This window comes from Carassius auratus, chromosome 35, assembly GCF_003368295.1.
Source record: "Carassius auratus strain Wakin chromosome 35, ASM336829v1, whole genome shotgun sequence".
NCBI lineage: Eukaryota > Metazoa > Chordata > Actinopteri > Cypriniformes > Cyprinidae > Carassius > Carassius auratus.
Window position 1 is genome coordinate 18,245,175 of NC_039277.1, and position 24,089 is coordinate 18,269,263.

General features: G+C 34.2%; 1 protein-coding gene across 3 annotated transcripts; it reads right to left on the bottom strand.

The window, feature by feature from the left end:
- Positions 1-2,183: 2,183 nt before the first annotated feature.
- Positions 2,184-23,721, bottom strand: LOC113054741 (melanopsin-B-like). 3 transcript variants are annotated; one of them, XM_026220510.1, is made up of 12 exons: positions 23,630-23,721; positions 23,478-23,540; positions 23,030-23,107; positions 15,855-16,002; positions 8,611-8,744; positions 8,324-8,527; positions 8,078-8,249; positions 6,736-6,897; positions 4,071-4,178; positions 3,815-3,989; positions 3,456-3,614; positions 2,184-3,100 (listed from the first exon to the last, which is right to left on the bottom strand). In XM_026220510.1, exons 4-12 carry the CDS (start codon positions 15,998-16,000, stop codon positions 2,807-2,809), a joined length of 1,554 nt encoding a protein of 517 aa, XP_026076295.1. In that variant the 5' UTR covers positions 16,001-16,002; positions 23,030-23,107; positions 23,478-23,540; positions 23,630-23,721; the 3' UTR covers positions 2,184-2,806. The 3 variants fall into 3 exon arrangements, with proteins under 3 accessions (XP_026076295.1, XP_026076294.1, XP_026076296.1); XM_026220509.1 differs by lacking the exons at positions 23,030-23,107; positions 23,478-23,540; positions 23,630-23,721 and having other exon boundaries at positions 15,855-16,261; XM_026220511.1 differs by lacking the exons at positions 23,030-23,107; positions 23,478-23,540; positions 23,630-23,721 and having other exon boundaries at positions 2,944-3,100; positions 3,451-3,614; positions 15,855-16,261.
- Positions 23,722-24,089: the final 368 nt, after the last annotated feature.

Consider the following 24,089-nt stretch of genomic DNA (forward strand, 5'->3'; position numbering starts at 1 on the left):
TATATATAATCACGAAATAAGTTTGTGTGCACAAGAGAGAGAGAAAATTAATATTCATGAGCCAAGTCCTCATCATAAAACCAGCTTTTATATTTCATCCAATCAAAAGGACTCAATTATTTAATTAATACTTGATTTTGATGATAGATTTGCGTCTGATCTGTTGGGGTTTTGTGGCTCTCGTTAACTCGAAACCTCTGTCTGTGAAGCCGGCTGGACAATGACTGCTAAATGAAGACTGACGTTTAATCAATGTTGTTTTTCTGTGATCAAGATTTATTGATGATTCGGAGAAAGAAGAAACTGTGAGGCTGTTCGGTTGACTTGGTTTTGACATCCCAGATAGTGAAAGGGAAAGAATATCAGTTTTTATAAATACTTTAAACAGAAAGTCATATAGAAAGTAACTGGATTACACAGGGAAATGGTTGTGGATTCAATAAAAAAAAAAAAAAATGCATATCCTGAATGCACTGTAAGTCGCTTTGGATAAAAGCGTCTGCTAAATGCATAAATGTAAACAATTTAAGAATATAAGCTACCCTATAAATTTTAATGGTTTAATGACTAGCATTTATTAAACTACTATCTTGATGTGCCTCTCTATATGTTTCACATAATATTAAAATCCGCCAAGAACATCATGGTCTACTAACAAAAATTGTTACAATTCTACAATTTACAGCAACTTAGATTTTAAACAATAATACCTGGAATGGCTAATTCATACAAACATTTGCCAAAAAAATAAAAAAATAAAAATAAAAAAAAATTATATATATATATATAATTATTTTTTGTTTTTACTTTTTTTATCTAAGTAATCAGATTTCACAATTAATGCATGCAAGACATTGTAAAAATGCAATGCAATGCAACTCAATCCTCCATCAGCATTCATAATTAAAAAAAATATTTGTAATTGTTAATTAGCTTGGTTTAAGTTTGCTTCATCACTATAGCTTTGAAAATAGCAGCACAGCTGATTGCTCCTATCAAAAAAGATCACTAATATCAGCTTGCATTAGTTTCTTGTATACAATTTTTGCTCCACTCTCTTATAGACCATGCACATGTTTCCCACAGCTGGTGATCCGATCTTAACCCGTGTAGCTGGAGACTAAACAGGACTCCAGACCATACGTCATACGCCAATACCACACCCATTTTTATCATAAGTTTATGTAAAGGTTTGACCTGTACTTACCCGAGTCTCTGTAATGCTCCAAGATCCAGATGAATGAGAAATAATCCTGGAAATGAAGGTGGTGAGTAGCAGCCGTACAACAGTCGTGGGATTTTATTCCACTGTTCATTTAATCTCAGTGTACAGGAAACAATAAAGCTCTGTTGTATTCTCAACCTCACAATTAATATTAATAATGATGATAGAACTTGTGGGAATTTATGCAACACTTGGCCTGTTCCCTGTGAAACTGCATGACATTTGATCGGCACAAAAAATGCACAATAAGGGCTTCACCAAACATAACATATGAGCATCATGTTCCTTTTGTGTAGATGCATCTGTCAAGTGCGTAAATGCAACTTTTTCTTGTTTTACACTGTGTCTTACACAAGTACATATATTTTTTCTCACAAACCACTTGAATGTTCAAGCATATGTTACTACAAAATAAGATTCGAGGAGGTACAGGTGGCACGGGATTGGTTATGTTTTCGTTATGGGACGACTGGGATGAACAAAAGATGCCGGAGAACACGCAGCCGAAATAATCCTACAGTGTAAAGCTGGGATAATGAAATTAAACATGCTTTACCGGGTCTAATAGGTTGCTCTTATCTAACTGTGTTTGACAGTATTGGGACTAACTTAAAACATGTCCGAGCTTCAAAATAAATTCATCACTGTTTGCCGTGTAATGCAACACAGAAAATAATTTGGACTCATCATTACAGTAAAGCACTTATAACAGTGGTTAAATATTGAACATCCTGATCTCCAAGCAGACGACTGAATCAGCATTGAGTGGGTTAATGACTCCATTGTCTTCTGCAGAGCTTCTTCACAGCTAAATCGAATTAGTTCTGTAACTGATGAGCATTGCAACATCGACACAGTCATTAAACCGAATCAACATTGAAGTGGATTGAGCTGAAGACTGTCTTCTGTAGAGCTGCGTATAGCTGAAATTAAAGTCATTTCAGAATTGATGAAATTTGGAGAAGTTATATTCTTGTTTATTAATATGAAGCTGCTTTGAAAAACAAAAACCTGTATTGTATAAATGCTATATAAGTGCATGATACATGCTCACGTGAGCCAAATTTGATGCAATAACTTACAATATGAAAATTTTCAGTGTGATATTACTGTGCAATGGCCACAGCATTGATTAAAATTGCAAGGATATATTAGAAAGAGACTTTAAATGTGAAAATATTTGGTAATGCATGAAAAAAAAACAAATTCGCCAGGTTGACTTGCACTGAAACAACTGCACTTTCTTCAATCACAATTATTCTCGACAGTCAAAAATTAGTCAGTAGAGCTCCTTTAGTGAAATGAATTAAGATTGTTTTACGTCTCATGATGACATGTGTTATGCATATTCATAAGAACACGCTTCAATAAATAAAATCATAATGTGCACAGTGTTGTGTCTCTTTCAGCTACTTCTACACACACTGTGAACATCAGAACTAGTTCTTCCTTTGATTGTTAGTAATAGCTTGTCCATCTAAACTGCTGATGTGAAAACTCCCAGCAGAAGACCGTGCTTCTCGAGCGTCTTCAGTGAAACACAGACGTACAGAAGAGGATCTCTGGGTCTCTGGTTCAGCCTCAGGAGAGGAGTTTCTCCACAGACTCCAGAAGCTCACCCTTGAGGTCCAGTATTAATTTGTCTTCTCTGGTCTGCTCTGATGTGTGAGCGCTAATGATTTGTGGCTCCTCTGTGTCTTGGTAGAAAGCCAGAGCATTGCTCAGAGAACTGCTGTCTTCGTGCTCCTCCTTCTCCTCTTGTTCCTCCCCTGGAGTGTTTTTGGTCATGAGAAGAGGAACGGTGGCCATGTTGATGGACTCGGACGCCAGGTCAAGGCCACAATCGTTCAAAGAGAAGCTTTCTCTGACTGCACGCTGTGATGGATAAAACATTTACAGTTATGCTGTTGACAGATGCTTTTATCACACACAGTTGTTGTTTTTAACAGTGATGTCATAGAAGAACCATTTTTGGGTCCCTCAAAGAAAATTTCTGCAATTAATCAAAGCTTTTTTTTGCAATGGAAATGTTCCATGGATGTTAAAGGAACCAAAGAGTCTTTGTTTTTAAAGGGGACAGAACACATCATATATCTCTGAAGAGTCTTTAGTTTTATCAGATTTAGAAAAGACGGATACACTTCTCTCACGCTCTGGAGAGTCACTGTGCATTTCATCACTTACTAATAATGCTCTACATTAATATTTGCTGTATAAGCCCATACCTTACCTTCTCCTCACTGTGGTTTTCTTCCGGGCGCCTCTTGTTCTCCGTCTCGCCTTGTTTAGTTTGCCCTGTCTTCCCTCCTTCATCTCTGAGCTGATTGGCTGAAGGTGAGTTTCGGAGAGTCTTTTGGTCCACGAGATCTAATTCAACATCACTCCAGACCTACATATACAATACAATATTGACACGTTTGCCATTAAAAGTCCAAAACTCTTTCACATATGAACGGTTTTCTAAATAATCACAATAATTAACTCTTTGATTTAGCACTGGGTTGGCATTATAAAAACAAAATCTGAATAATCTGGTCATGCACGCTTGAACTAAATGATAAGACATTCTCCTTTTAGTAAAATACTAACCGTGTCCGTGGTGGACATAGAGGAGACTCGCTGGAACTTGACCTTTGACCCTGATGACTGTCGGCTGAGCATGGGCTCCTTGAAGGAAGATTCGCTGTTGGACACCGAGATGCAGTCTCTACGGGACGACTGGGCCAGGAAATGCAGACAGGGCACCTTCTCCGCCAGCGTGTCTCTGTGGATCAGGCAGAAATACACTGAATCACATATTGTCTCTGTGTTGTGTATCTTCGAAGGCATGTGCACTTGAACGAACCTGTACTTGGAGCGAATGATGGCGTAGATGAAGGGATTGTAGATGGCTGATGCTTTGGCGATCACTGCAGGAACTGCCTTGGAGTACGGCGTGAGAACGTGGCTGTACCTGAACATACACATAATAACCAAAGCACATCTCCGGCTCACATCCCCACAGCGTTCAAACTCATGCTGGACTTGGCTTCAAGCATTACTTGCAAGGAAATATATCCTGAACGTTTGCAGTCCTTGTGAGAATTAATGCCATCTGAATTTGTGATGGCAGTTTTACACTGCAAAAGATGATTGTCTTTTTTTTTTTTTTTGTCCAAATATATAAATATTCTTATAAATAAATATCAAGATGCATTTACATGAGAAGCAAAACAACTTAGAAAGTATTGCTTTCTGAGAAATTGCATCAAAATTAAGTGAGTTTATGCTTAAAACAAGAAAAAATTACTTTACATTTTTAAAAGAAATAATAATCTTACTTTCTCTTTGAGTTAGGATTATTTTTCTGACCACAGTGACAGATTTGTTTTCTTGCTTTAAGCATAAACTCTTTTTTCTCTTCTCAGAGAACGGTTTGGTTTTTGCATGTTTAAATACACTGTATTTTATATGTGTATAAAGAAAATTAAGCTACAATTATTTGAGAAGCAAAATTACTTAAAATAGAAAATCTAATAAATAATTAAATAAATAAATAAATAAATAAAAATTAATTGAGTTTATGCTTGAAACAAGAAAAAAACAAATTGTCAATGGAGGGTAAAAACTAAACTCAACTGTTGTTTTTTTCTGACCCCATTGACATACTTTCTTCTTGTTTTAAATATGAACTTTTTTTTTTTTTTAGAAAAAAAAACAATTTAATATCTTGAGAAAGTTTGCTTTAATGCAATTGATTTTAGAATGTGTAGATACACTGCAAAAAAAAAATATATTTTATAATTATTTTTGTCTTTTTCCGTTGCAAAATATCCCCCCCAAAAAACTAAATTCAAGATGCATTTACTTGAAAAGCAAAATGATATAAATCTAGGCCTATTTTTTGTCTTGTTTTTTAAATATTCTTAAATCAAGATGCATTTACATGAGAAGCAAAACAACTTAGAAAGTCTTGCTTTCTGAGAAATTGCATCAAAATTAAGAAAAAAAAGTGATCTTAAAACAAAAAAATATACAGTATCTGTCAATAGGGTAAGACAAACAGACTTAATTCAAGGAGAAAACAAGATTATTTCAGTTTTTTTTTTGTTTTTTTTACCTGTTTAAAGCATGAACTGATTTAAATTTTTATAAAGTTTCTCAGAAAATGACTTACTATCTCAAGTCATTTTACTTCTCAAGTACATTTGATTGAAGCATATTTAGATATTTGTTCTGGAAAACCAAAAATACAAAAAAAAAAAAAATTGTTGAAGAGTGGTGGGAATGTTTTTGTAGTGCAGACTGTGTTTGTGAGCGGTCAGGAGAAGCCGCTGACCCCTGCAGTGGCTGTTTACATGACATGGAAGTGACCTCGAGGTGTTCTCGCATGTCTGATTATAACTATCCTCCAGCAGACTGAGCTCTAACACTAACACAGAGGTGTTAGCATCAAGCCGGTGAACTCAACTGATGAACACTGCCTTCTGCTGTGGACAGTACTTCTATAAAAGGACGTCTCTTTACTCTGAGACAGTTTCAGATCTTCTGCATGGTTTGACTCTCTTTGATAGACTGAATAAATCAGAACATTTCTTTGAGAGATTAGATGATCTACAATAAACTTTCCATCACAGGTTGGGACAAAACGGCTAAATACTGTGTGTTCAATCCAACTGTGGTTTTTTTTTTTTGAATGAGTTTTTGGTTGAATCCCTGAAATAAGATCTGTGGTGAACACAAGCTCAAGATTTTATTTCTAAGACATAAAATACATCTGTACTTCCCTCTTTTTGTAATGCATATACTCGTCTTGAAAAAAGTGGTTGCTGAAAAGTGCATGGCTAAATGCTATTACAGATGTAAATGTGGAAGAAATGTAGCATTGCATCAGTGTCTCATCAATGGATGCTCTGCAGTGAATGGGTGCCGTCAGAATGAGAGTAAAACATCACAATAATCCACAGCACTCCAGTCCATCAGTGAACATCTGGAGAAGACAAAACCTGAAACACATCCAGCATTAAGATGATTTTAACTCAAACACATAGAGTCTATAATCCAGAATAACACTTCCTCCAGTGAAAAAGTGTTCTGGTCTGAATCAGGAGAGAAATCTACACAGATCAAGCAGCGTTTAAACAGATCTAAACTAATATATGAGAGACAACAGCAGATGCACGTCTTCACTGGAGGAAGTGTTATTCTGGATTATAGACTCTATGTGTTTGAGTTAAAATCATCTTAATGCTGGATGTGTTTCAGGTTTTGTCTTCTCCAGATGTTCACTGATGGACTGGAGTGCTGTGGATTATTGTGATGTTTTTATCAGACTCTCATTCTGACGGCACCCATTCACTGCAGAGCATCCATTGATGAGACACTGATGCAGTGCTACATTTCTACAAATCTGTCAAACTAATAACTTCACATCTGCCTTCAGTTCTATGCACTATACACTTGAAAACAACAATCCAACAGTCAAAGCAATGACAGAAAAACCATCTGGAGCAGATGAAGCTGATAGTTACCCAGCCCAGGCGATGAGAGTGACGCAGGCGTAAGGAGACCAGGACAGAACGAACACAATGATGACCACGAACGCGATCTTCGCCAGCTTCCACTCGGTCTTAATGGACTGCTGCTGGATGAGCGCCGTCTTCCTCACATGACTGCCCAGCTTCTCCAGATCTCTGGAGACACACCGGAAGATGGATGATGAACAGTAGTCGTCCCAGTTAGGGTGAGCAGACGTCCTGCTATGACCCGATCACACTGATCCCAATCGAGAGTGTGTGAGTGTGTGTAGAGAAGAAAACAGAGCACAGACAAATATCTGCGTCTCCAGACTCTTGTCTCTATTCTGTTTCCTAAAACCATCATTTTAGGTCAGACTGGATATCTACAACAGATATTTAATAACACATCAATATTTAAGGTTTATTTACTGAATCTAATGCTGAAAATAATATAAAATAATTTTATATGAATCAATCCATTTATAATAACAAGAAAGTCGAGAAGTCGAAAGAATAGAAAAAGAAAAGAGATCGCTAGTGTACCATATAATAATTATAATTTGAAAGAAAATTAACATTAAAGCTTATTTATCTAGTTACTGAAGCAACATTTATCATTTTAATTGAAGTTAAAGACCTAAAATTATTAAACGAAATAAATTGTACCTAAAACGTATTCTAAAAACAACTATATATATATATTTATAAATTAAATCACACAACAAATTTACTAAAACTTTAACTAAATTTAAAATGAAAACAAAACCTCACAATATAATAATACTAAAATAACACTGGCTACAATTACTGCTGTAGCTGCAACTTTCCAACAATTATTTCCAACAACTAGTAAGAATGTAACATGCATAAAAAAAAATTTTTTTTTAAGCCATTTATCAAATGTTATACATGGTCTGAAAAATCTATAAACACCTATATAAAAATACGTATACCGTATTTTCCGGACTAGAAGTCGCACTTTTTTTTCATAGTTTGGCTGGTCCTGCGACTTATAGTCAGGTGCGACTTATTTATCAAAACAAATTTGACGTGAACCAAGAGAAATGAACTAAGAGACATGAACCAAGAGAAAACATTACCGTCTCCAGCCGCCAGAGGGCGCTCTATGCTGCTCATTTCTCCTGTAGTCAACACTGAAGACATAGAGCGCCCTCTCGCGGCTGGAGACGGTAATGTTTTCTCTTGGTTCTAAATAAATGTGACATATAGTCCAGTGCCCCTTAAATATGTTTTTTTCCTCATCATGACATATTTTTGGACTGATGCGACTTATACTCAGGTGCGACTTATTGTCTGAAAAATACAGTACGTAGAAACCTTATTCATTCAGTACCTGCTTGCATCCCGAATGGCGAGGAACATGAAGAGGTAGCAGTAAGAGATGATTCCAAGAGGGATGAAGAACACAAAGCAGCAGAGCATCAAAGTGTAGCTCTTGTTCGCCGGCGTGGACGTCACATAGTCCCACGTGCAGGACGTCATGAGCCCTTCTGGGATATAGGAACCTGCCCAAGAACAACAGAGTCAAGAACCTTAAAAAAACGAATCATTCAAAAGGAAAAAAAGACATTACACTCACTCCATCCCATAAGAGGCGCAAGACTCCAGCTCAGAGAGTAGATCCAGACCAGGAGGATGATGATAAGTGTCCGGCGTCCAGACGTCCAGCGGATGGCCTGCAGGGGTTTGGTGATCACGATGTAGCGGTCGATGGAAATGGCCAGGAGGTTGATCATGGATGTGATTCCGAACAGAGCGCCACAGAAGGCGTACATCTTACAACCTGCGTGGAGAAGCAGATGTGTGATGTGGAAACAGACCGCAGCTGAGTAAGCGTCTAGACGAGGAGGAGGGGAAATTAGGTACCCATTTCACCAAACACCCATTCCTTGTACAAGCAGTTGACGAAGAAGATGGGCGACTGAGTGATGGCCATGAGGAAGTCACTCACGGCCAGATTCATGATGAAGTAGTTCGGAGGCGTCCGTAGCTTCTTATTACTGAAACACAAAATACAATTTAATAATCAGCTTCAGTCTTCGTTTCCAAATCTCACAGTGAAAGGAAAGGAACTGCCATTTCCTAAATGCATTAGCTAAACCGATCGACTTTGACTAAGTAATCACAGAGAAAACCAAAAATGGTGTTGAGACAGTTTTCACTCGGAAACACTGTACAACGATTTGCACTTTTATATCACCACACTATTTTTTTTTTTTTTTTTTTTTATTTAAAGATTTTCACATTTTTACAGAACAACAATAATGATAAATACCTATATATACATATGTATAAGTGCATATATACACAGAAACATACAATATCCGTACATACTACAAATACACATTATAAACATCTGCATACACATAAATTAAAGTCAAATACTTAATAAAATATCACCACACTAGTTTTAAAGATTATTTAATATACAGGAACCTTAGTGATCAATGGAAACATATCTCTATATAAATACGATAATATGTAAAGATTCATATTAGGAGTGCATTTCTGCATGATGCATTATTATAACTGAAATAGAAGACTTTTGAATCCAATATATTTTATTATTTTGCAATATGCAATTTATTTTGCAATTTGGTGCAGATGCTGATATTTATGTGGACAAAAAGTGATGAAAATTTGATGCTTGTAATGTAAATCAGTGAGATCTTAAGCTGAAGAAATGAAGGCTCCTCAGAAGATGTGAGATGTTCTGGAGGCTTGTGAAGATCAGTCCTCCACTGAGGAACAGTGAAAGTAAAGCTTCTGGAAACAAACGCTCCTCAAAAGATCCTGAGGATCAGATTTGAGACTCTAAAACATGACTGATGGAGAATCAAGTAAAGCTGAGCTGCTTCAGTCCAGGAAGAGTTCATTACTGCAGTTATTCTGACCTTTACTTGATCAAAATCACTTAAGATTTGACACATGAAGCTCGAGCTGAAGCTGGACGCTTGTATAAATACACTAAAAGAGCTTTTACTTGATAAAGTAGGGTTAAAACAATCCTAGAAACTTCTACATGCTTCTATTGTGATTGCACATCATCTCATTAATCCTACAGTCAGAGTTCACACCATTTCCTCTGATTGAAAGTCACCCAGCATCACCTGCTAAAACCCTCACCCCATCCATCAGGCATTAGAGCCTGCAGACCTCAGCTCTTCACACGAACAACACAACCTTTCCTAGAAAGCTCTCAGCTGACAGACGACCTCCAGAGACGCTGCAGTTTGAGTGATTCTCAGTCAGGGAGAAAATCCACATCAGAGTCTGTTAATGCTGCTGTTGTCGTCATGTTTAGTTATTAGGGAACACGGGACATAATCTTGGGACAGAGATGGACTGTGTCTATGTGTTGCATATATTAGACGGTGTTAAAGGAATAGTTCAGACAAAAATTGTAATTGTTTCTTCATCAGGTTTGTAGAAATGCAGCATTGCATCAGCGTCTCATCAATGGATGCTCTGCAGTGAATGGGTGCCGTCAGAATGAGAGTCTGATAATAACATCACAATAATCCACAGCACACATCAGTGAACAATTTAGCTGAAAGAAACGGTTTCAACTAAAGTAAAAACATCTTAATGCTGGATTTGTTTGCAACAAATTTGTCTTGTCCAGATGTTGACTGATGCAATGCTACATTTCTACAAATCTGAGGAAGACACAAACTGATCTCAGATGGCCTGAGGGTGAACACATTGTCAGCACATGGGTGAACTGTTGCTTTAACATGCACATGCATGAAAATTAATCTCTTCCGCATCGAACTGCATCCTCCAAAAAAAAAAAAAAGAAAATTAATAAAATACTCATTTGTAATAGATATATCTGTACTGCGAGATGTTTCAGAAACATTTGAGATCCAACTCGCATTAACAGGGGAATATCTGATCTGTCAAATGGCAAATGCACGTATTCAATTGACATCAGATTTATTTCCACATAAGAATGAGGCCTGAAACCAATCTGAGAATATTGGAATCCAAGTGCTTTTTTCCTGCTTACGTGTGTCATGCATGGGCCAAATCAGAATTGGGTCACTTGAACCATGCAGAGTAAATGCAACCTAAATGTTGACAACTGACTGTGCTTTCTTAACACACATTCCTGGTTTTATTATGAAGCATTCATCCATGCATTTGTTACTCTAAAAAGAAACAAAATTGTCTTCCAATTGAATAAAAGAGGATGCACATGCTACATTGAAAGAAACATAAACTTCATGAGAGCTTGCTGAGCTGGCGTTGTTAATGCATGTCCTAAGCACATTAGAAAATTCTTCATTTACAGTCAATGTGCATCATGTTACATAATTGCATGCTTTCTTTCATTAAATTATGCAATCACACTGTTAGCGGACAAATGCAAACAGCAGCTTCCAGAAGACATAACCTTGAAAAAATAAAAAACAGTAACGCATTTCCAATAGGATCACGTTTGTTGACATTAGTTGATGCTTTATCAAAAACCTAATAATGATAAATGCATTTTTTAAGGTTTTATTAATATGGGTAAATGCTAGTTATACAGAGAAATACAGTGATATATTGTTTGTTAACCTTAAAATATAAGAAACAATTAGACTTAGATCTCGTTAGTTAATGCAATATCTAATATAAGCATAGAATGAACAGTATTTAAAAAAATCTTTGTTAATATCGGTTATTGATGCTTTATCAAAAACCTAATAATGATAAATGCATTTTTAAAGGTTTTATTAATATCGGTTAATGCTAGTTATTACTTGTTTGTTCATGCAAGTTCACAGTGCATTAACTAATGTTAACAAAACTAACTTTTCATTTAAAACAGTAGTAAATTTTGAAATAAACATTTACTAAGATTATGAAAGGCTGTGGAAATATTGGTCATTATTAGTTAATGTTTATCCTTTATGAAACCTTAATGTAAATCAAACCATGTGAAAATAAGCTTAAATTAACAGTCATTTAAGCCAAATATCCAAAGCATAATAAAATATCAAAATATAAAAGCTAACATTCTATGAACATTTTTCAAAATGTATCTTTTTTTTGCCACAGAAACTAAGAAAGACAAGGATGGAATGCTATAAGGATGAGTAAATGAGCTTTATATTTATATGCATTGCTCAAGATTGTCTCTCAGAGTCAGATCTTTCACACTCATAAGTGTGAGTTTTGTTTGTAGAGATGTGATCTAGAAGAAAATGTCATGGGACTGAGGAGAGCGTGCTCTTTGAGAACGAGTGTGCAAAAAGTGTGTTAGTGTCTCTAGAGGATTTCGACTGAATGCAATGTGTGGAGCGACTTCATGACTGACGTCCCTAAATACTGAAAACACACTACTGACCTGCTGCTCGCATCATATTCAGTTAGATTCAAATATTCATATTTTACTCATCTGAATAGTTTAGACTAGATTTAGTTGACTAGATACTAAGATTTTAACATCTAACCGGTTTATTTCAATTTTGAGGCACCAATTAAGCATTCCTCAAAAATATCCAAATTCTTTATAAACTCCTGGAGAATATATTATTAACATTTTGATATAACCACAGATTAATTTTTTTATGAATATTGAAATTTGAAATTATTAAAAAAAATAATAATAATGAAATTATACTCTAAATATGTAACTAAAATGCCAGTAGGTCAGTGTCACTGTTTTAATGAATGAGTTATTGAAAGATTCACTCAACCGATTTGTTCAAACAGCTGATTCATTAAAAAACAAAGCAAGTCTTTATGAATGAGTCACTGAATCATTGACTCAAGATTCGTTCAAACAGATAATTCATTCAGAAACAAAGCAAGTCTTTATGAATGAGTCACTGAATCATTGACTCGTGATTCGTTCAAACTAGGGATGCACCGAAATTTCGGCCACCGAAAATCTTCGGCCGAAAATGGCCTTTTCGGTTTTCGGCCGATAGACTTTTATCACCGAAACAACACGGCCGAAATGTTGTGATGACGCAAACAGAAACCGCGACCTGCACGTACGTGCACATGCATAGCAAAGACCACGAGCTCCCCGCGACATTCACTTAACACCAGTGAGAACACTCTCTCTTCGTATTCCTTTATTCGCAGCACTAAAGCGTCTCCTAACAAAGAGATTAAGACGGACCACGAAGTAAAAACAAAGAAAAGTACAGTCTTATAGAGTCTGTTAGCACACGTCTCACTGAGATCTTGTCGGATTCTCTGCACTTCATCGCGAATGTGCTTGATCCGCGTTATAAAGACCATTACTTGGATGCGGAAATAAGGCAGCGCGCACGAGAAATGATCCAGGCGCCGCTGGATGCGGAGAACCCGCGTGGAGACGGAGAAGCGCCAAGCGCAGGAGACAGATCAGAGCGCAGAAAAAAAGACTGGTCTCTGCAACAGATGAGTGGCATGCACCATCGTTGTCTGATATGTTCAGTGGAATTCTGCAAGAAAGTGCCTCAAATAATAATAATACGTTGGCTATTTTGTTCTTATACACACAAACAAACATATATACATTCATAATATCAGATTGTAGCCATATTTATGCTAGATTTTCTGCTAGATTTCTGCTTTAATTTGATAAAAATGTTTATTTATGCCCTGGCCCTATTTAAATACACTCTCTCAAATATTTCTCAAATGTCAGGCAGATGACAAGCTCAACTGCTCAACAGCTAGATGGTTAACTGTCTGAAGTCCCCATCCCCAGAAGTGATAACAGTCTTGCCAACTGGAGAAGTAGTGCACTTTCTAGTCCTACATAGAAAAATTTCAAATGCACTTCACCTAAATGCACTTTGTTTTTATGAGAGAACTGTTCATTTTAAAACCTTTCTGCAGGCCAGTAGGCCTGTACATTATTATTAAATATACACATGAGTGGGATACATTTTTAGTTTGAATTTTATTTTATACTGTGCATTGTTGCAATGTGCTTAATAAATATTTGCATCATTTGTAATTATGTATTTTTATGGTTTTTTTTTAAATAAGTTATGTAATTGTAATTATCTTTGAAACTTTAATATTAATTTATGCAATTGCAATGTCTTAATTTTAGTAAAGGTAGTACACGGTCATAGCAATAAATGCAATGGTACTAATAATTGGCATAATTTCTTTCGGTGTTTCGGTTTCGGTTTTCGGCCTTGGTTTTCTCTTTTTCGGTTTTCGGTTTCGGCCAAGAATTTTCATTTCGGTGCATCCCTAGTTCAAACAGATTATTCATTCAGAAACAAAGCAAGTCTTTATGAATGAGTCACTGAATCATTGACTCATGATTCGTTCAAACAGATTATACATACAGAAACAAAGAAAGACTTTATGAATGAGTCCCTGAATTTTTGACTCATGATTCATTCAAACAGCTGATTCATTAAAAAACAAAGCAAGTCTTTATGAATGAGTCACTGAATCATTGACTCGTGATTCGTTCAGAAACAAAGCAAGTCTTTATGAATGAGTCACTGAATCATTGACTCGTGATTCGTTCAGAAACAAAGCAAGTCTTTATGAATGAGTCACTGAATCATTGACTCAAGATTCGTTCAAACAGATAATTCATTCAGAAACAAAGCAAGTCTTTATGAATGAGTCACTGAATCATTGACTCATGATTCGTTCAAACAGATAATTCATTCAGAAACAAAGCAAGTCTTTATGAATGAGTCACTGAATCATTGACTCGTGATTCGTTCAAACAGATTATTCATTCAGAAACAAAGCAAGTCTTTATGAATGAGTCACTGATTCACTGACTTGTGATTCATTCAAATAGCTGATTCATTCAAAAACAAAGCAAGTCTTTATGAATGAGTCACTGAATCATTGACTCGTTATTCGTTCAAACAGCTGATTCATTAAAAAACAAGAAAGACTTTATGAATGAGTCCCTGAATTTTTGACTCATGATTCATTCAAACAGCTGATTCGTTCAGAAACAAAGCAAGTTTTTATGAATGAGTCACTGAATCATTGACTGAATCATGGATTCATTCAGCAACGAAACACTGCAGTTTTAAGGATGTGTGAAATGAGCAAAATTTTATATTTCACTGTTGTATAAAATCAATATTGGCGAAATCAACAACCCTAGTTTTTAGTTACTGTTTATGTTTGTGAAAAAAATGTAGTTGATAAAAACTATGACGACAATTAATAATCAATTAAATTCAATCCTGTTTAACCTTGATTAATCCCGTACCATTATTTACAAGAAAGACCTATTTGTACAACCACTGACAACTGTATTAACATTAAATCTCGATCAAGAATCCAAACCAAATCGTAACTTTATCATAAGTTCACTTCCGTATTTAAATATAATCGTCACCATGAAGCCACTGAGTGTCTGCTGTCTTCATCTATTACTGACAGCACACCGTCCCTCTCAGCAAAGACAGAAATAAACCCGTCAGTATAAACCCATGTCAACACCACTAGACTTCATACTGCAGAATGAGTGATTCAAATAAATGACTAAATCAGCAGTGAGTCACACCGCAGTGACGCAGCATGCAATCAATGAGATCCTGATTACATGCAGTTGTAAAAATTGCATTAGTGTGTAATCAATGATATCTTGTTAAAAAGAATCACAAAAGATCTCAAAAGTGGCGCATACTGTCCTCAGATTTGCTAAGATCTCAATATGAACTCAACATATTCAGTTTGTAATATTTGATTTCCATTTCAAATAAACTATCTATTCATCTGTGAATCCTGAAAAATAAAATGCATCAGTTTCCAGCTCAACTGTGTTCAACACTGATAATAATCAGAAATGTTTCTTGAGCAGTAAATCATCATATTATTCTGATTTCTGAAGATCATGTGACACTGAAGACTGGAGGAATGATGCTGAAAATACAGCGGAGCATCACAGAAATAAATTACACTTTAAACGAGATTCACACAGAAAACTGCTGTTTTAAATTATAATAATATTTAACTATTTTAACTGCTATTACTGTTTTTAATCAAATAAATGCAACCTTTGTGAGCAGAAGAAACTGGAAGAGAACACTTTCATCCAAAGACTCGTGTCTAAGACAGCTGCAGCTGCAAATGTTTAAAGTTGAATACTGATCCTCTATGAGACCTTGTGATGTGTGAGATCCTACCTGAAGAAGGCATACATGACCAGCATGTTTCCGATCACTCCCACTGCCCCGATGACAGCCACAAAAAACGCCACGATATAGTGTGCATGATCGGGGACGTCCACTTTCCTGAAGAAGCCACGGTCCATGTCCAATGGCTGCTCCATACCTGCGACAGCCGCAGAGAAGACCTTCATTAAAGCGTTCTCCAGGAGAACCTCCTCACAACACATTTCCAGACGCTGCTTTAGTGTCTGGGGTGTGTTCGAGCTCGAATCTGCTGCGAGGCACACAAGATCCCAGAGACTTAGGGGAAATAAGAACATGTTCTGTTTGAGCTCTCGCTCTTCCTGTACTGAAAACAACCTCAAGCTCCAGAAATACAGACACGTGCTGCAGAAAGACCTGTTTTTCACATGAATATGTTTCACGGGCCGATAACATGAATTATGTCAGTCTGGATGAACTTCAGCAGAACTGATCTGTAGTTTCAGCTCAGCTCTCATTATTAAAAGTTATGAAACAATATTTAGTCTCGGGACATTATGATCTTGAAAACATGGGGTCAGTTTATGAACTCTTAAAAAACACAAAAATAGCTTGAATGTGAATGTCTCTTTCTTTATTTACATTATATTATCATAGACACAGATTGCATCTATTTTTAACCCCCTTTTTCCATCACTTGTTTATTTATTTGACTATTAATATAGTAAACTACTTTTAACTTGTTTATGCAAAACTTGTTTCCTATCCTTATTATTCCATACAGCAAATAAATAAATAAATCGATGTTGTATCAGTGCATAATAGTTATATTTTTTAATAACATTTCTTAAAATATATAAAAATGGTCAAAACATATTTTTTGTAAATTTATTAAATTTATTATTATTAAAAAGCACATTCACATATATATATATATATATATATATATATATATTCAAATGTATATATCATGGAAAAGTTATGGTGTAGGATTTCATTGAAACAAAGGAAATCGCTAGTAAATAAAAAAAAATCAAATATTTTTAATTTATGCAAGTTAAATTATGCAAGTAACACATTGAATTAAACATGAAATGTCTTAATTTAAAGACTGAAATAGTATTAAATGCATAAAACTTGTAAAATTTACTTGAATAATCACATTTTTATAGTTCAGAGGGGAAATACAAACATGTAAACAGCTTGATTGCTATGCAGGATAAAGAGAGAATTAAAACAAACAAAAAACAAACAATGAATAAATGTTTGCTTTTGAAATATGAAAAATATTGAATAATATTTTTAAATCAATATCTGAATGAGTTGCTAGAAAAAAAAGCATGGAAAGACCCTGTTTTGTTTAGTTTCAAAGTATTATTAATTTTATTATAATAATTATCAATTTATACATCTTTTGTTATGGCCTAAAAAAATCTAAATCAATTTATTCAATATATTTATAATTATCTTTAATTTATTTATAGATATACTGTACACAAAATGTACTTTCTACTACAAACAAATAACAAATAAATACATAAATGAATTAAATTATTATTAATTTAATTATTTAATATGTTAGAACCCCACCCCCTGGTGTTTACAGATATTGAATATTTCTATATTTCACTACATGACCTGAAGCCCTTCAGTCTGCTGATAAAGCGTCCCGTGGCTCTGATTATTGATTCGTTCTCAGTAACGAACATGTCTTCAAATCTGAGTGACGTTACACTGAAGCGTTTATGAAAACAGACCGTGCTGACACTATCTCACTTTCCATAGAATGACATATGTTCTGTAGGAGAGATTTATAATTGTAATAATTTAAATAGGAAGTAGATGAGCTTTACGATTAAAGGAAGTAATTAAACCAGATAGAGAGTGATTAAATGCTCTATGTAGGTGCCATAAGAGGATTTATCTCTCTTTATTATTTATTTATTAATTTAATGTTAATATGATCAAGTCCATCAACAGGGTCATGCAAGTTAAAGCTCTTCAATATGAATGTAAAAACAGATTCTGTCTGCAGATCCACCAAAAGTCGACGTTTATTTGATGGTGGCTAGCAACCCTTAAAAATAAATCACACTTAAAAATGTCTTATTTAATTACATTATCAAAATTACATAATATATATATATATAAAAAAAAAAGTTATGCATCACCAGTGAGAAAGGCTTCTGCAGTATTTGGAGATTCAGGCTTGATTTCATGCAATGATGATTTTAAGAGAACAAACACTTGCCAATTGTATTTTTATTAATAAAAAACAAGATTTTATGTGAGAAATTAGAATCTATTTTTTTTCCCCATTGCATGACTTTTAAAATAGCAAAGCCAAAAGGCCTCACGCAGACTGGAACAGCAGCAGACAGACGTCACCAAAACTAACACAAACACAGACAGAAAACAACAACACACTCATGATAATGACAGATCCAATTACAATCACCCCAAATGATGACTGGAATCTGTATAGGGTTATTTATGTCTAGTGTAAAGTGTCATTTGGGGCAGATATGAGGTTTAACAAAAATTAAAAAAAACCAAAAAATATATATAAATTACATATATATATATATATATATATATTTTTTTTTTTACCAAAAATACTCATAGTTCAGCAGAATAAATGTAAAACATACAAACACAGTCAGAAAATATTCACAACACGATCACAGTGATTTCATTTCTGACTCAATTAAAATTGTTCAAAATTAAGTCAATACTCAATATATAGCCATTTTCTCTAATATAAAATAAAATATTTGGTCCAAAATAATGTTTAACAAATATTTATAAAAAGTTGTCTACATAACTTATTTCTAATACAATAGAGGAGTAAAAAATCATTAAATGGCTATTTTTGCACTTTGTCTAAAATAGTGGCCAAAGTGACCATTTTAAGACCAAAATAATGTTTTAACAATTCATTTTTTTGACCATTTTAAGACCAAAATAATACATTTTTTTGACCATTTTAAGACCAAAATAATGTTTTAACAATTCATTTTTTTGACTATTTTAAGACCAAAATAATAAATTTTTTTGACCATTTTAAGACCAAAATAATGTTTTTAGAAATCATTTTTTGACCATTTTAAGACCAAAATAATACATTTTTTTGACCATTTTAAGACCAAAATAATGTTTTAACAATTCATTTTTTGTTGACCATTTTAAGACCAACATAATGGTTTAACAATTACATTTTGACTTCATTTTTTTGTTCCCAATTTAAAAGAATAAATATACAGCATACAAATAGAGACAGGAAATATTCCCAATAACTCACAATGATTTCATTTCTGACAGATTCAGTAAAAAGAAAAATAAGAAAGAAAAAAAAAAGAATTTTTGATATATTTGCCAAAATAATGTTGTAATATAAATAAATAAATAAATGTCTCCACAACTTAATGTAAAAGATCACTTTATCACTAAACTATTACTTTATATTAGACTATCTAATATAAAGAGATATTTTAAAGCCAAAATAATATTTTAACATATAAAATGTTAAATAAAAAATATAGTCTTGTGTCAATCTCACCATCTGGTATTAGACTGGTATTTTAAGGTCATAATAATGCTAAAAATGTTAAAATAAAATTACACTGACACTCTACAAAACGTATTATTAATTCACCAGATGGCTAAAATCATTATTATAATTTCTGTACTTGATGTTCAATATAAAGTGGCATTTTTTTGGCTAAAATAATGTTTTAACAAGTACATTTATTAATGATAACTTCCTGATTCAACAAGTCCTTAAGATTGTTATATGGCTACTTTTGTTAATTTGTAGATTTATGCCTGATATAGAGTGCTATTTTGTGGTCAAAATAATGTTTTGAAATGATGAAAATGTCCATAATTCTTTGGTAATTGATCAGACGCGAGTGCATGGTTTACCTGCGATGTTGTGTGTCTCCGTCTGCGCCTGTGGTGTTTTCAGTCAGATCTGTCCACATGCGAGTCAATGCTGTTGAATGTGAGCGGCTCCGGCTGTGTTCTAATCCAGCAGAGGGGCGGAGCTTCACTTACAGTCATCATGAACACACTGACTGACACACAGACCGACCCCATGGAGCTTGGACACTGATGCACACGCTCAATTGATTTTCTATACACTATTGTCACTTTCAATTGCTCATAACTTGCTCATCTGGTCTGAAGACACTGTAATGTCAATGCCGTGCATGTTTAATGGAGGAGTGATATACGGAGAACACATGTATCTGACCGTAAATCTATTATATACTAAAACTACACCATTTTTAGAGAGTGTGCTGTATCATGCAAGACCTTACACAGTCTGAGAAATACTGGGATGTTACAGAGAAACAGAAGATACGCACAACAACATCATTTAGAAGAGAGTTATTTTAGTATGATTGATGTGCTATTATAGTTTTTGTTAAAATTTTGAATTGGTTTATTTTTTAAATATTTTTTTCAGTTTTGACTTTAATTTCAGTTAAAGTTTTAGAAACGTTCCTTTTATTATTATTTTATTTAGTAAAATTCTTTATTTATTGGTTTTTAGTTTAGTTTTAGATACTTAAGTATTTCTATGGAAGCTTGCTTCAAATAAATGAATGAATAAATTATACATATATTAATTACTTATCGCACAATTCTTTTTTTCTCACAATTTCTCAGAATTGTGAGATATGAATGGAGACTTCTAAAGTATAAACTCATAATTGAGGTATAAACACATAATTATAAATTCAGAATTATTCTATATAAATTCAAAATTATGATATTAATGCAGAGTTATGAGATAACTCAGAATTGAGATATAAACTCAGTATTATGAGATATAAAGAGAGAATTGAGATATAAAGTCAGAATTGAGATATAAAGTCAGAATTATGAGATATAAAGTCAGAATTGAGATATAAACTCAGGATTATGAGATATAAACTCAAGATTATGAGTTATACACTCAGAATTGAGATATAAACGCAGAATTATGAGATATAAACTCAGAATTATGAGATATAAAGTCAGAATTGAGATATAAACTCAGGATTATGAGATATAAACTCAAGATTATGAGTTATACACTCAGAATTGAGATATAAACTCAAGATTATGAGTTATACACTCAGAATTGAGATATAAACGCAGAATTATGAGATATAAACTCAGAATTATGAGATATAAAGTCAGAATTGAGATATAAACTCAGGATTATGAGATATAAACTCAAGATTATGAGTTATACACTCAGAATTGAGATATAAACTCAGAATTATGAGATATAAAGTCAGAATTGAGATATAAACTCAGGATTATGAGATATAAACTCAAGATTATGAGTTATACACTCAGAATTAAGATATAAACTCAGAATTTTGAGATATAAACTCAGAATTATGAGATATAAAGTCAGAATTGAGATATAAACACAGGATTATGAGATATAAAGTCAGAATTGAGATATAAACTCAGAATTATGAGATATAAAGTCAGAATTGAGATATAAACACAGAATTATGAGATATAAAGTCAGAATTGAGATATAAACACAGGATTATGAGATATAAAGTCAGAATTGAGATATAAACTCAGGATCATGAGTTATAACGTCGGAATTATGATATTAATGCAGAATTATGAGATAACTCAGAATTGAGATATAAACTCAGAATTATGAGTTATAAACTAAGAATTGAGATATAAAGTCAGAATTATAGATATAATTCAGAATTGAGACATAAATGCGGAAATGTGAGGTATAAACTCAAAATCGTGAGATATAAACTAAGAATTATGAAAAATGCTAAATTATGAGATATCAATTTAAAATTATAAGATATAAACTCAGAATTGAGATATAAACTCAAAATTATGACATAACTCAGAAGTATGAGATATTAACTCAAAATTATGACATAACTCAGAAGTATGAGATATAAACTATGAAATATAAACTCTTAATGGTGAGATATAAAACTCAGAAACTTAGAACTTTACTTTTGCGTGTAAAACTTCAACTCAATGGGCAGACAGTCTCAGTAGGAAGAGCTCAGAGCTCTTTTAGCACGTATAAGACTCAAGAGGGAGTCCTGATAAACTCTCCCCGGGTCAGAATAAGGGAACTGGACAGCAGCCACTGCATTTCAGGAGCTTCCAGCTTTTAAAATAAGCATCCATGTGTGAAGAGACTCCTCAGAGACAAACGCCTGAGCAGATAAAAGCTCACAGACACTGATCGGGTCAGGACCGAGCACTACCTGCTGCTCATTCACCCTTCACACAGCTTGATTCAGCCCACGTGTCTGAAAGCGCATGAGGAAATACTGAAACAAGACCAGCTTTTAACAAGATCATTTGTTGCATTTTTAAAGAATAACACCCAACAACAACAACAACTTAAACAGGAATCAAGTGTGAACAATTGTGGTCAATAGTGTTTCAACAAAATGATGCATTTTTCATAAATTAACAGAATTCACACTGCAAAAGTTTCAGGGCTGAAACAACTTTTGTTTTGTGTCACAAAAATGTACATAAACTCTTTTTATTATATACTTTCTATCGGGATGACATGATAAATGTTAATAATCACTTATAATATATAAACCCGATTCCAAAAAAGTTGGGACTCAAATTGTGAGTAAAAAAGGAATGTTATAATTTCCAAATCTCATAAACTTATATTTTATTCACAATAGAATATAGATAACATTAAATGTTGAAAGTGAGACATTTTGAAAAATATTGGCTCATTTTGGATTTCACGAGAGCTACACATTCCAAATAAGTTGGGACAGGTAGCAATAAGAGGCAGGAAAAGTTAAATGTACGTATAAGGAACAGCTGAAGAACCAATTTGCAACTTATTAGGTCAATTGGGAACATGATTGGGATAAAAAGAGCCTCTCAGAGTGACAGTGTCTATCAGAAGTCAAGATGGGCAGAGGATCACCAGTTCCCACAATGCTGCGGCAAAAAATAGTGGAGCAATATCAGAGAGGAGTTTCTCAGAGAAAAATTGCAAAGAGTTTGAAGTTATCATCATCATCTACAGTGCATAATATCATCCAAAGATTCAGAGAATCTGGAACAATCTCTGTGTGTAAGGGTCAAGGCCGGAAAACCATATTGGATGCCCGTGATCTTCGGGCCCTTAGACGGCACTGCATCACATTACATTTTAGTGAAGAAGGATAAAACAGACAAACCTCCTGGGACTGGGTGGAAACCGGATTATCAGTACACAGGAGTACTGGAAAGTTTGCAGTCTTGCATCTTTTTGTTTGCTGAAATGAGCAAAAGATAGTTCATATAAGGAATACTATTTAGAAGTGACATAGCACAAATAACTGAAAATCAATTACCAGTAGAATTAAAGCATTCATTCACCCCCCAAAAAATAAAAATAATTCTGTCACCATTTACTTGTTTACCTTTGTTGTTCCAAACCCACATGACTTTTATTCATGGATGTCAAGAATAATAAAAAACTTGATTTTGCCGTATGTCTCATACTGCAGATTGTATGGCTGTTCTTTGTTACCATTTGAGCATGCAGTCAAAAACTAGCTTAGAGCACTATCTGCAGTTAAAAACTAAGCTTAGGATCTGAAAACACAAAATTTAACAGTTTGCAACAAGCACAACAAATCTTACCGATGTAAGGCAACTTGTGACGCTGTCGCAGTTCAGGCTCTTTCGTGTTTTAGTGTAAATCTGCTGTAGAAACATTGACAGTTTAATTACTAATAGGTTTAAAGCTTATAAAAAGTCAATAACTTTTTAAAAAATTCATTTCTCTTACTTACCACAACAATATTTCCGTCAGAACATCAATTTAAATCAGCAGACGGGGATCAATCTCTTCTCGACCGTTGGAATTCAAAAACCGTGAACTGCACTCGCGAGACAGCGCTGCGTGAATATGCTCGCGCAAATGCAAACAAATTGTTTACTTTGTAAAATTAATAAAAATTATGAGTTTATTACTTTTTGTTTATGTTTGGTGTTCAACAGATAAAAAAATTAAATCCATAAATCAAAACTGTTAAGTTGTCGTACATAATTTCACATAAATGATAAAGAATGAAATGAAAGAGCAGCAAACAAGGCTATAAGTAAGGGGCCGTTCACATATCGAGATCGAGATCGAGATCGATATTTCAAATGTAGGCGTGCGGTATGCACGCTCATAATGAAAGCGACACACGCTCATTTTTCCAGGTGCATCCCTCACCGCATCAAACTAAAAACATCCAACTTTTCAAA